Source organism: Dendroctonus ponderosae, unplaced genomic scaffold (genome assembly GCF_020466585.1).
Source record: "Dendroctonus ponderosae isolate FM_Combo_2020 unplaced genomic scaffold, Dpon_F_20191213v2 Dpon_F_20191213_3, whole genome shotgun sequence".
Taxonomy (NCBI): domain Eukaryota; kingdom Metazoa; phylum Arthropoda; class Insecta; order Coleoptera; family Curculionidae; genus Dendroctonus; species Dendroctonus ponderosae.
In genome coordinates, this window is record NW_026018508.1 from 9,181,156 (window position 1) to 9,195,609 (window position 14,454).

Genomic DNA, 14,454 nt, shown 5'->3' on the forward strand with positions numbered 1-14,454 from the left:
CATGAAAAACTTTCGTAGGACGTATTTTCTTGTAAAGTTCATATTTACTGAGATATCGCACTTTGACGCACTAATGAGCAACCCTGTATATAACGGCGGTAAATATATTGACCGTTACCAACTTCTAGGCCTTTTGTCCCTATTTTTGCTTCCGACCCGATCGGGATTTATGAATGACTATCTTCGTCTATATTAATGTCTTGGTAGTAATGGGAGTCTAAAAAACAGCTACAGATTCGGATAAAGATCCTAACAATGCACAGTACCAAAATGTGACTGGAGATTAACGTGTCCAGGACCAAAACTTTTTGGTGTTTGCCCGGTCCCCACAAGATAGCCTACACGCAAACATTGTAGCTAATAATACCACCTTAAAAATGTACAGATGTCAAGTGGCTTATACGTAGGCAGAGAAGTAGATAGTCCGTTCGGCCGTTCTAAAGGAATTAAAGAGATTATGATGATGCAGCTAGATCAGAATTTGTCAAGGTACAAAGGGTATTCTGCAACCCTCGTTTGTGCATTGAAGTAAGACAAAAAGCACTAAAGTATTGCTTTGCTAAGAATTTGTTATCGTAATGTTGTAAAACTTGGATCATAAAACAAGAAGAATTGCTAAAATTGGAAGCCATTCGAAATGTGGCTTTATATGTGAATCCGACTTGTAAGCTGGTACATTATAACAGCAAATGCAGAGAACAACAAAAATAACGAAACATTCTAAACCGGGATATAATGAGACATTAATACTACGAGCAACTTTAGTTAATCCTTGAAGAGAAAATCGAAAGGAAACGAGGCATTGGAAAGAAGAAGAAATCAGGGCTTCGAGACATAGGCGACTGGATAAGTAAAGATTAGGGGGACTATAACGAATAGTAACACCCTAGCAATAATCATCGCCAACCTCAAAGTAGACATCATGTGGACCTCCCGAATGAGTGACCCGCAGTAATGAAAGGTCAAACGAAATTCTTGCGTTTCCTGAATCTCAAATAAAACAAATCGTCTCGATTTATGATCACTTATACTTAAGAGCTCAGACAAGTCTCTTGTATGACACGAGAAATGTTCACAGACTGCCAACAGTCTTAAATATGCCAACTATGATTTCATAAATAGTATCAAATTCAGAGGACAGAGTACCAAAGGTAAGTTCACCATTTGCTAAAATAGCAGCGTTGTGTAAAGGGCTCTACACTATCAACCCTATGATTGGTATATTTAATATGGGGATTACTAAATGAAAAAAAAAATCTGGAGCATCAGAATGTGCATCATATCTGATTCTATGCCACTCTCTTTCAACGTACTTAATTTGCCTTCTGTGTGTGTAATTGTATAATTATTGTGATAGTTTAGTCTAAATAAGCTTTTGTTAAAGATTCTTCGTCTTGCTTCTACTTACAACTTAAGTGTGTTTGTGGGAGAATCTATAAGTGAAATAAATAAAAATAAAATAAACTGATGACTTATAAATGTTATAAATAAACTTATGCTTATGGCTGACGATTCCTAAAATTTGAATTGCTGTTAAAATCAGTTCTATTAAGAAAATTAGTGGGGTTTCCTAGAGTGCATTTGGAGCGGGTAGTGAGTTACTGATAATCTGAATTATCTTGCTAAGTTTGATTTTTTCGTTGACGTTTGGACATATTAACATTTATACTTAAAAAACCCACTCTTTATAACATCTACTATTATCCGCCAACGTCTGTCCATGTTTCAGCTAACGCATACTTTATGTTCTTGTATTATAGATATGGCAATAGCGTGACTCAAAATGGCTTCTATTTTTGAAAACATAGATTAATGTTTCATATATACAGGGTTATTCAGGTTAAACGATATGGAATATTGTAGTTAAGGTATTTGATTTTTAAAGAGTGTAATTTGATGGATAAAGGGCGCCCTTCTGTAGCGTACATTATAAAACTATTGAGGAATTTCCATAGTGTCCCAATGAGTTCATTCAATCCATAGCTGCCGTTTTAAAAATGGAATAACCTATATATTTTTATGCTATTAGCGCCTGATTGTATAAAGCTTACGGTTTCTTAGATCGGGCGTCTGTGAAAATATAGTCCTTCTTTTAAAACTTGAGTTCTCAACATCCCCATTTCTTTAATGACGTGAGAATTTTGTGAACTTGAAACGTATTTTTCATTTGACTATTTTTAAACCATAAACTTTACTCCAAACGAAAATGTAAGCTTAAAAAAATTAATAAAATATGTAATTTTTTGGGCTTTGGTTGTTGTACATTTTCCTCTGGCTTTGAGACTAACTAAGTATAACTTGGTATTCGAGTTGTACACTGGATTACAGTAAAAACTGCCGATCTTATACTGCTATTATTACTTCGTTACCTTAAACCACTCATATGTCCAGCTGAAATTATCCTCTCCCCTATCGAGAGTTTTAGTAAGAGCGTTTCGTGCTGCGATTAATTTTGTGGCATAGCATTTAAATCTTAACCATGTTGAAATGCTTTGGAATGCATACAATTGACAAACATTAAAAAATATATATGCCCGGCGATACTTTCCTGTGCTATACCTACTCATACTATTTTGCTTGATTTTTATATCTTGCGTGACAATTAAGACTCAAACAAACAAAACACCTAAAGCCACATTATTACTATTTTTAATAAGTCTTTGTCAATAGAATCGTTGACCTTTGGCAAATCTAAAAATATGGCTAATGACCGTCCGCCCTCTTTGAGACATTTCAGAATTGATTTTCTAATTTAAAAATGTGGACTAACCAGCTTTATAACCATCTTGATGTTTATTCAATTCCTTTTATTTCTTGATAATTTGCAACTTAACATTAGCCAATTAAGAAAGTTTTAGAAACCTTAGTATAAGGTTCTTGGTAAATTTTTTGTTAGATACTACATGCAATAGATCTTTATATTTCGCAATCTATGCCTAAGATGTGCTTCGTTGAATTTTTTTCTGTAATCTTATACTTTATTGGAAAAAAAGGATGCTGGTGTGTACACACTGAAGAAAATCCAATCACAATATATTTTATTCAAGGGTTCAACTAAACCACAACCCGGATTTATACACATTATAATACACGTTTACATCCCCTGTGATTGGCTATACTTTATTGCGTGTAGCAGGTTTTAAGAATATTGGTTAGGTTTAATTGTATGGTTTAATACTAATTTCCCGATAAATGGTTTATTCCGAGGTCTTATGAGACCTTTACTACAGCGTATATATCAGAACATATAAGCTATGCTTTTACTGGCTTAGAACGCAGTTTTTTTTATTCGAATGTTTCAGTCAATGGTACGATGATATCTGCAAAACTTTTCGATTGAACAGTGTTAATGAACAATAGTAATTTCCTAAAATAACACACAGTGACATTCACACAATATCGTCTAACCCGATATACTTCAACGCTCCCCTAACCCCGATTAAATGGGACACACCTTAGATAACCAAAACCGTTTTTCGTGCATGTAGCTCACATACTTGCAACAGTAAAAATAGAAACAGGGTTAAAAGTTAAAATCGACTTTTTTTACTGCCGAGTCAATTTCCGTATAAGACAATAATTAGTATAGTTATGTTAGTTTTTATTACCCCTTCGTGTTGACGATGCCTTTTGCCTTATTTATAGAAATGAACACAACCAAAGCCTGAACTTTACTCTGGTAGAAATAGAATTGTATTAAATTGATTTTGAAAAATAAGTGGACTCGCAGGTAAGTCGCGAAAATAAATTAACTTTATATTACACAGAGACATGTACAGGGTGGTCTCAACTAATGTGACGAAATTCAATGACGTTGTCTACGTAAAAATATTGCGATCCTTGCAAATTTGTTTGATCGAAAAGTTGATACATTCCGAGTAGTCAAAGCGTAACTAAATTTTTTTTTATGAATTCTAAACCTGTTTTACTACTACCAAGAAAAATGTGTTTGAGGGTTTTTTAGATCGACAACTCCTAATCCCCTATAACCTAGCTTGTAGTTGCTAGAGAGCGCTAGCTGCAATAGTCTGAAGCCATTAATTCGTTTCCTTTCTGGCATCTTAGTAATTAGAAATCCCACACAAGAAATCATCCTATCCTGTATATACTATAACAAATGAACTAACTCTGGAAGGTACCAAAATCAACAAATAGTGATAGGATTGAAAACTAGGATAGAGTTGATTTCACATGAGTCCCTAAACTAAGCGAAACATCAACGCAGTTTTTGCACTAAGATGTACAATTTGCAATGTTGAATGTTGCAAAACTTGATTACTGTTTTTACCCTTCCAGCCCTGCAGAAAGCGGAAAAATAAATCACAGTGAGTTTGGTAGCTAAAAAAGTTGTGTTATTGTTAATCTGGTGAAAAGTTAATTGAAAAATAAATTGAAAGTTGAAAGTTAATATTATACAAAAAACCCTGTATAAGTCAGGGGAAAACACAATAATGTATCTATTATAGACCAAAGCAAAACGTTGGTATCCAATATTATAAAATCTTTGAGAGATATAATAGAATTATTAGTTTTTAAAAAATGCACGATGTAATATCTGAACACCAGTTTGGTTTCACGTAAACCATTGGCACTAAAAATGCTTTAAACTACCTGTCAAATATACTGTATAATGCTTTGGATAAGAGTAAAACAATTCTCGTGGCCTTTCTAGATTTGCCCAAGGCCTTCGATACTATTGATCATTAAATTTTGCTGGACAAATTATATTGTATTGACATTAGAGATCAAGCACTGGATCTCATAACTAGTTACCTTAATAATAAATACCAAAAAGTAAAAATAAATATTATTGAGAGTAAAAACATGCTAATAAACATGAACAATATAGCTACAATACATCAAATTGTAAATAAAAATAATTTTTCTGTTGAAAACAACCCGATGAATTTGTAACAATTGTTCGCCTATGAATTCCTAAGTTATCACCACTAGGATCTCAAAAATAAAAATCATGACATTATTATTCCTAAACACATTTTGAAAGTCAGTAATAAAGATAAATATAAGAGTCAGTAACGTTTTTATCCATCTGCCAAATCTCTCAAAAAAGAAAACTGAAGAACTGGATGAAAAATAATTGTTAGATTATAAATTTCGATATGTTCAAATACATAAATCAATAAAAGACTACATTATCAGCGTAACGGAAAAATGTTTGCCGGGATAACCTGATGTTTGCAATACTCAGTTTGAAGCAAATTGGGAACTACATATTTCTTGATACAATTATTTTATATGCAAGTTTTTGCCACCTTACTATTCCGATATTAACTTTATTATTAAAATAATTAAAGTTTGAGAACTTGGCGACTAACATGCTTGAAGATAAAGTCTAGGCTGGCAACGACCGAAGGTTTCTAACTATAGTCGGAATTTAAAATGCCCGCAAATTTTTTTGTTATACCCGGACCTCGATGTATTCAACATTAAGGTTTTAAATTTTCAAAAAGTAAAAGTGGATTGATTTCAGAATTTTCTCCGTCCATTTCGTGAACATCATATCGATCCTACGTCGATAACTCGTCACGATTTCATTGAAACAAACGGCGATAACTTCATGGTAACCATCCCATTTTTGGGACGAATGGTATGGGATTTTCTCACCTTACCGGAAGACGACGTCCAGAAAAAATTCGCATGGAACTGTTACGTATTTTTATTGGCCATTTTTGTGGCTATGACAAATCAAGTGAGTACCTAAGATATAAATATCAATTTAAAAATCTTTTGGAGGAAAGGAATAAGGAATTTTTTAACTTAAACCCTGACCGACTTACACAACTTACATTCGATTTGCCACTCAACCAAATAAGTTTTAACATTAAACTCGACAATTGTCGATTAATAGACATTTTTCAATATAAACTGAGATTTGTGTCGTTTAATATGATTTACTTAAACAACCCTACAAAGTTCACACTTACATCCAGGTGCGAATGGAACTTATAAAAATAATTAATAACGATTCATAATAAAAACCACTCGGTGGGCAATGGGAAATAATAATTGTATTAATTTACATTTAAAAAAATTAGTTATGATGGCGTAGCTTTTAAAACATAAATTAATGAAAATTCCAGAAACAAATAGCACGAGAGTGCTATGTGCATGTTTGATATTTATTCACTTCGCTAATTGAAATTCATGGAAAATTTCTAAAAACTTTTCCTCTTTTTTGTGTCGAAAAATTGCCTATAATAACAATAATGTGTGTACCTACGTAAATCTGATAAAAAGCTTACAGACATTTTCTTTTTATCTAACAAAAATTTTTGTGATTTATTACGCTGGGTTTATGTCGACTAATGATAATTTTTCTAATTTCATAGACAATAAAGGACTGAATGTCCACCATGACTTGAAAGCTGGATCCTCCCCTGGTCAAAGTTACGTTTATTCAATTATTTTTATTGCTTTTGTGGTCGCGGTGTTTTTTCAGGCAATATGCTTCAAAATGAATCGAATAGACCCAAATTAGGTTTGTGGTGGCATATTGCCAAACATGAACAGTATTTGCGACATTTTTCTTAAGCTTATTTACATGGGCGCCAGCAAAATTTAAATTAATTTTATAGTATTTCATTTTATTGCTAACATTAATTGAAACAAGCACGTCTTCTTTTCCATAATATCCCATGACAATAAATTTTTGAGATGTCCTTTGCAAGTGGAGCCTAGCTGATGAGGACTAAGTCCAAAATCGCTCTCTCTATCGGTTAGTCCAAAAGTTGTGGTTTGGGCCATTCTTTTACTACTGAGTAAAGTCAGTAAATTATTGTCAATAATATTTCAACTGTGAACTTCAAGTAGATTTTTGAGGTGGTACGGTTCTCTACCAGTATTTCTTATCAACCCATGAAAATTGTTGCTCTACTAATATCTTATTAAAAAGGAATTCTTATTGCAGATTCATAAATGGTCGCACACTTACTTCAGTCTGCCGTTGTGGGTGGTTTTTCTTCAAGACTGGCATATAATTCTACCTAGACGCCACCATAGAATACATCACGTTGCACCACATGAAACCTATTTCTGCATCACTACGGGATGGTTAAATTGGCCAATGGAAAAGCTCCGATTTTGGAGCGCTTTGGAGTATCTTATAGAGTTGACTACTGGATATAAACCTAGAGCTGACGATCTTAAATGGGCCGAAAAAAGGAATTAGATGTGGTGCGACCCAGAACTTTTGAAACATTTAAGTTCCGAATTAGAGCAGTGGGGATTTAATTCAATGTGTAAAGTTTTCGCTTCTGCGTTAGCTTCTTATGGATAACTGAGAAGCGAGCAGGACCAGTAATCAGTAATCATGGTATACCTGATACCATGAAATTCTCCAAGTAGACCTTATAAATGAACAGTAAATTATAATATAGAGTTATTGGGTCCAATTCAGCTAAAATTTATTACTTAAAGAAAGTATAACTTTTTTAAATGCATTTTCATAATTCAACAATTGCCGCAATTTTTTATTAGGTAGATTTCACTGGTAAATTTGCATTAAATTTATATTTTCCGTCTTAAGGGACGGGACTTTGTGTCTTAGTAAAGCCACATAATGCATTGTATGAAGCGTCTTTAAATGTAATACTCGTACTTGATTATGAGTTAATAAGCAAAATAGCGGCCATTGATGTATGGTTGCTTTAGGTACATTAGCATTCCGTTTCCGTAAGTTCCTTTAATTTTAAGTGTGCAAAGTATCAAATACAGCAAAACTGAGAAAATTTCATTTTTAAAGAACTAGTCTATTTTACTACTTTTTCTCTACTCCCTAGACACCTTCACAGATTTCAGGAGGGGATCAGAAGGCAAACACGTGATAACTGCTTTTTTTTGCTTATTTTTGAAAATGCTCTCATTATTTGCATAAACCATCATCTGTACTCGTGATGAAAACCAACAGCACAATTATTGACATTTATGAAGCTTTTTTTAATACAACAATGTCTTTTCTCTTTGGGTCATCTGGTTATGTGCGACCTCCAGTGTTAGTGCGGTAAATTCTATACTTCAGACTGATATTATGTATAATTACGAATTTAAAGATAACTAGTGCCTTGCCATGGGGATGCATTCACTATAATGAATCCGCTAGTCTATAACGTTCAGACATAATTTGAGCCTTGAAGAAGACTCCAATAAAGGTCGAAACGTCGGCAAATAATTAAATAGTGGCGTTTTGATCATTGTCCCACATCTGTTGCCTTCAACTTAGTTTTTTTTTCAATCAGAAATTACAGGCTTCGCTACATAAGTGCCTTTCCAAACTGAGCCATGACAAATGAAATTATTTCGTAGTAGCACAAAATTTCGTTTGTCCCTTAGTTATTTATTGGGATATAGGAAATATTTTATTGAACTTTGCATTTTTGTGTTACACTGTCTGTAATTAATTTTATATAAATAAACTATTTTATTAAAACTTTAATTGAATGCTTATTTCGATCCCTTTTATATTATATACCGATTATGAAAATTTAATATCGTCATGTTTGATCATGACAGTTTGTTTCTATCTGCTTTTCTAAATATTACTATTGCAAATAAACAAATAGTATAAAAGCATTCGAATATTTTTCCTGTTATTTGATGTTAACAGGTGTTTAACTGAAAAAATGTTTACAATTTTGATATAAATCGGTAAGCCCGAATTTTAAACACCCTGTTCAACGCGTAACAAGCACAGTTTTGTTTTGAAGACTTCGTTTCTTTTCATTACAGAGTGTCTCTTTGTGACTCGAAAAATACAATTTTATGACGTAATTCTACGACGTTTGTATAAAAAAACGAATCAATTATTAAATTTATCCATAATTACACTCGTAAACTTAATAGGACATATCCAATGCATACACTAATACTGTATGAAAAAAAACTCGGTATTTAGGCATAAACATATTAAATAAACGGAACAACAACAAAACGGCAATAAGCAATCGAAATAAGTTCAAATGAAAATGAAAACAATTGTTAATAGACCAATAGAACCATATAGCATAGGGGACATCTAAATGCATAAATTATTTGTTTATCTATAAATACGAGTATTTATAGTGTAGGTTCCTCCCTATGTGTAATATTGACCACATGCTGCTGTAAGAAACTTGAATGTGACTTCGTTTGGGCTTACGTTCCATTTGTAAATAGACAAACAAAAATTGGGTACCAATTTGCGAACCGAAAGCGAATTTTCTCACCACTTACTAAAATAAGTGCACTACCATTAACTGACCGAAAACCGGATGGGGATCAAGTGATATTTAAATAAAAGCGAGGGTTGAACAAGTTGACTTGAAAAGAACATCAGTTGGACGAGATACTGCGAACAGTTTGTGGAAATTAGCAGGTTGGTAGTGTCCCCAGATTACATACTTGACGAAACTATACCTACTGTATATTCAAAAGTATTAAAATTTGGATAATCTACCAAACCAAGGCATGAATGTCACCCAAAATTTTTAACTTAATTAATGCAAAATTTAAAGTTTCAAATTTTAAATGCAAAGTTATGGTTTTTTACAAATAGTTAATTGCTGCACAACTTCAGTCATGCAAACGGCTAAAAATTATATTATTCTGTTTGAAACATAGCTTTAAACAGCATTTGATACATTTAAAGCATCAATTTAGAATTCACAATCAATACTCGTGTGAATCAGTACAGCCGTTCTTAAAATCAATTTATTTCAAGTTATATTTCTGTAAATATTTGATTTTGAGTCCTAATGAATTGTAACAAACATATTACGTGAAATATCACATTACATTCATAAATATATTGATGGATTTGTCAATAGCTTAACTTTTAATGTAATTGTTTGATGCAAAAGTACCGCTTAGAGTTGTCTCAAGTCAGACATTAATTATACATTAATTTCTCTGTCTTAATATTGACTATAGTATAAGTGAATAATTTATGGAGGTCATGCAATTTTTTCAAACTGAACAATGAATTATTAATACTGCAAGCGGATAGCAAGGTAAATCATTTGTTCAGTGTCCTTCAAACACAACAGGGGTTACCTAATGCAGAGCATCAATTTTCCCATAAATTATAAATGTAAAATTGCCTTTTAATAATTTTGTCATTTATTATTTACTCCAGACTTTATACTACAATTTGCCTAAAAAAACATGATTTACATAGATTTGACTATTTCAAATATGGTCAACTTTTGAAAAATAGGACGTCGCGGTTCTGAATCAGAACGAAATTCTGTATACTTTTTTACTTTTTAGTAAAGAAATTTAATTTAGCTCACCCTACAACTTTAGTTCAACAATACACCTGATAACGAAATGTCGTTCAAATATTGGGATTACCTGTAATCCCTAGAGGACTCATCCTCAGGTGGCGTATAGAGGAATGCCGCGGGGCAAAGATGTGGCAATGAGCCCAACCAAATATACCAACAACAAAATACTACAAGTTGCAAACTACAATACCCGATTACTGTCAACAAATGAAAGATTAATGGAACTAGAAGGCGAGATGGAGCACATAAAATGGAACGTTGTCGGACTGAGTGAAGTAAAAATGCAAGGCGAACATCTCATAGACCTTAAAGATCAGCACATATTCTATAACGTGAGTGAGGAATAGAGCCTCTTGGGAGGAACAGAATTTCTCATACACAAGCAAAACAAATCAAGCATCGTATCTTTAAACAAAATATCAACACGAGTTATCTCTTTGATTCTAAAGCTCAATACCAGATACAATATTGAGCCACGTATACGCGCCTACGACAGATCATGACGATGAAGAGATAGACCTGGTATATGAGGACATTAACACTGCTCTAAACAAACACGGCTTACTTTCTTCGATTATCATCAATTTGGTTTTGTGAAACTAACGAATTTTGAATGTTTTCGATAGAAACTTAAATTAGGCTTTCAACTAGGCAAAGGTTTAAAAAAAAATTACTGCCAAATAATTTAATGATTTTTATTAATATATAATATAAACTACATTTACTGCTCAATTTGTCCGAAAATAGAATATGTATCTAAATTTACGGACATTAATCGAAAGTTATTACAATTATGTTTTAGAATTTTGGAACTATTTGGATATTTTATTAATATAGTACCTAATATATCTTAATTACAACTATATCAGACTACAACATATATACAGTATATTTTTAACGAAATAACACAAAAACTCATCATCTCAAAACCTTAACTAACAACGTTACTTCTACGTTTAGAATATATGTGTAATATTCTGCGAGAGTTCAAAATTGAAACAAAAATAATTTTTATTTTATAGGTGCAAAATACAAATATATATGTTTTCACTTTAATTTGTTGAACTATTTCTAAGTAATAATAAAATGATGTTACCACATTATGCTGCGAATATATATACGGTCTAAAGCCTAAACCCAAAATTACTGTTTGTTGTTGCCTTTCTAGACCAGGAGCAGAAATAATTTTCTTGTTTTCTTATGTGCCCATTTCTTGATAATAGTCGTAACAGCAATGCGCGATTGATAACAAAAAGTGTATGAAATTATTAAATTTGCGAAAATGTATGCAATTTTTTTGCCTTTTTAGACTTACCTACTTTTCAGTCAAATTCATATAATAAATATGAAGAGAGATAGCCAGAAACATTATTAGGTACTACAAAAACTATTAAAAAGGATTTCAGCAGCTACGTATAGTCTATATTTTTCTTTAAAAAAATTAAACGATGTCTATAAAACACAAATTCAAATTTCCTTTTATCTTAGGTACCTAGGTACATATTCATAATACATAAATATTTATAACACTTAGGTGCCTATTAAGAAAGATTTAAGGTGAAAATGAGTGTGAGAAGAAGTACAGGGAAACTGTGTTAATAACTAGAGATCATCGGATATTTATAACTTGTAAAAAAGTGCGAAAAAGTGGGGAAAAGTGGACTCAATATAATATTCACGAAACAATCACAAATTTACCATTTAAGCAGACACGAGCAGCAAAAAACAAACCAGTTTTAGGTTGTCACTGTTCATATGAATAGAAAGCCGAGAGATTAAAAAATTGCTTCAAAACATCCTCATCCATCTTCTAGCTGATGTATTTTGAGGTTCTTCCTAGAGAAATTGCAGTACGAAAATAGTATTTTAAAGAATTAACGGGAAAGGAATTGCACAGATTTAAAGCTAATAAAAGCTGAAACCAGGATCAACAGTAAAATAAGAAAACAAGTATACTATAAAAAATTGATGAAAATCCAAAGCAGCATTTCATTAATATAGGAAAGATTGACGGAAAGAGAGTCGATACTAGGCGTTCAAACAAAATACAACAAAACTCAACATATAACCCTTGAAGCAACCAAGACCATTCGAAGCAGCAGAAGGTAAATGACATTGTTACACTGAACAGGGCAAACATTTTTTTATTAGGTTCGTTATTTAGAATGAAAGTGCCTCATCATTAAGCTACGACTCAACAGTATCCGACTCAGTAACAGAATTAAGCTGCTGCGGCACCAAAACACTAGTAACGCAGATATTGTGCTACCTGTGAAGCAATGTTGTCCAAAGTTCCACATTTTTTAATCGGAACATTGCTGCCTGCCGTTCACTAAAAGAAAAATGTTGTAGTAAGATATGGAAACATGTTATTAACACTGGTAGTATATTTATTTTAGTTTAGAGTGTTTTAGAGGCGTTCATATTTCTGTTTTGTCGGGTTCAAATGCAACAGCAACGCGCTCTCCGTGACTATTGCCTCGAACCTTGTTTCAAATCAATCCTCACAAATCTCTGAAACATTACATGCTTTCGTTGCAGCTGGCTTTGCTACTTTTCTGTAGAAACCCGAGTTATTGTAATACCAAATTAGCAGCTTGTGTGGGCTTCATTCGATCCTAAACCATAACGAACTATTTTTAGCTTTGTTTGAGTATCTTAAAGCCTGGTTTAGCGTCAAATAGTACATCCAAAAGGACTCAAATGTTGTTATTTAATATTCATATTTTTTCAAGTTACAGCATTAAATAAAATAATAATATTGCTAAACAAAAATTGCCAACATTATTTTAAATAAATCGTAAGTTTAGTAGATGTTCAGAAATACCGCTATTGGTATCCTAATATTTTCTGTTTCATTTCCGAAAACGCGCGCGGCTCTTCTAATTGATACGCGTGTCTCTTTAATAATGAGTGCAGAATGTTTAATGCTTCTAATTAAAGCATCGCTAGTATCTATTTGATTTTGACTATCTTATTTTTTAACCAACCCCATAACTTATAGTCTAAAGGCGTGAGGTCTGGCGGTCTAGAAGACTTTCTAATAGGGCCACCGCGACCAATCCTAGAAACCATTGTGCCAAATATTAATTGACTCTGCAATAGCCAGTGAAGGGTCAATAGCTCCGCTTGATGGTGCATAGGATTTCAGTGCTTTTATTTAAATGTTAAAGTATATCCAAGTTTGGGATTCGATCAATCCATGATACTTTTAAGTTTCTCTTATAGCACCACATCTCAAGCGCCTCCAGTCGCCCCATCTCCTTGCTATTCATAGTTCTGGCTCCGTAAAGCAATATGCTATCTACGCAAAGCTTTAAATTTGCCACAAAAATCCGATAATTTTATTTAATTGTTGCCGAAATGAATTAAGATCATCTTGAAAAACGCAACCAGAGAGGAAAAGCTTATAAAAATTAATTTGGAAAACTCGCCACCCTCATCGCACTGTAGAATTTTTAAGTTTCATCAAAATTTCCGGTTCTTTCCGTTTTAGACCAAATATTGTTTAATAATAAGCAATCGCTTCTACAGAAAAGGTAGCTCGGTGAATTTTTAGAAGTTAGCGCAGGGCTGCGCAAATGGATTGGTGCGTCAATTACGCAGGTGCGTTGATGGTAAAAGCTTAGTCATAAAAAATGTCATAACCATTTCTTTAAGTTAAAATTCCAGTCTCGGTCATCCGTAAATGAGTTATGACTCATTAACTCATAGAGCGGCAACAACACAAAAGTGCAATTTAACACAGTGCTACCCAGGCCTATTATGGTAAAAAAATTTCAATTATTTATTAACGTAATTGATATTGCTTATTTCATTACAATAACTATCTAACAAACTATGGTCATAGTCAAACACTGCTCTGCGTGCCACAAGTTTCATAGAATAAGTGATAGACTTTGTTATTAATTATTTATTGTTAAGTTGATTAACTTGTTTTCACACAAACCATGAAATATCGCAGCATACATTCGGCTTAAGCAACTATTATGTCCTTGAGGAATTTCAAAGATGTGCTTTTTATAACTAGACAAATGATTCTTTGTCAGGTTCTTTTGCCGACTGGGGCCTCGGAGTTCTCCAATGAGTGGCTTTTGATATTATCTCACACTACAAATTATATATATTCATTAAAACTTATATAAGAATTAATTTTTATTATTAAAGCTTTGTA

At 32.8% G+C, this 14,454-nt stretch overlaps 2 protein-coding genes across 3 annotated transcripts in view; one reads left to right on the plus strand and one right to left on the minus strand.

Annotated features, from left to right (window-relative positions):
* The window catches only part of LOC109539052 (plasmanylethanolamine desaturase), a 26,836-nt gene extending 19,072 nt beyond the window's left edge, over positions 1 to 7,764 (plus strand). For both annotated transcript variants that reach the window (XM_019906570.2, XM_048664916.1), the window contains 2 exons: positions 5,492 to 5,710; positions 6,929 to 7,764. In XM_019906570.2, the coding sequence (XP_019762129.1) occupies positions 5,492 to 5,710; positions 6,929 to 7,189 (480 nt within the window). In that variant the 3' untranslated portion in view covers positions 7,190 to 7,764. The remainder of the gene's footprint in view (positions 1 to 5,491; positions 5,711 to 6,928) is intronic.
* A 6,414-nt stretch (positions 7,765 to 14,178) lies between these two features.
* LOC109539037 (sodium bicarbonate cotransporter 3) overlaps positions 14,179 to 14,454 on the minus strand; it is a 29,641-nt gene continuing 29,365 nt past the window's right edge. Inside the window, exon 22 of the mRNA XM_048664549.1 lies at positions 14,179 to 14,390. Within this exon, the coding sequence (XP_048520506.1) occupies positions 14,307 to 14,390 (84 nt within the window). The 3' untranslated portion in view covers positions 14,179 to 14,306. The remainder of the gene's footprint in view (positions 14,391 to 14,454) is intronic.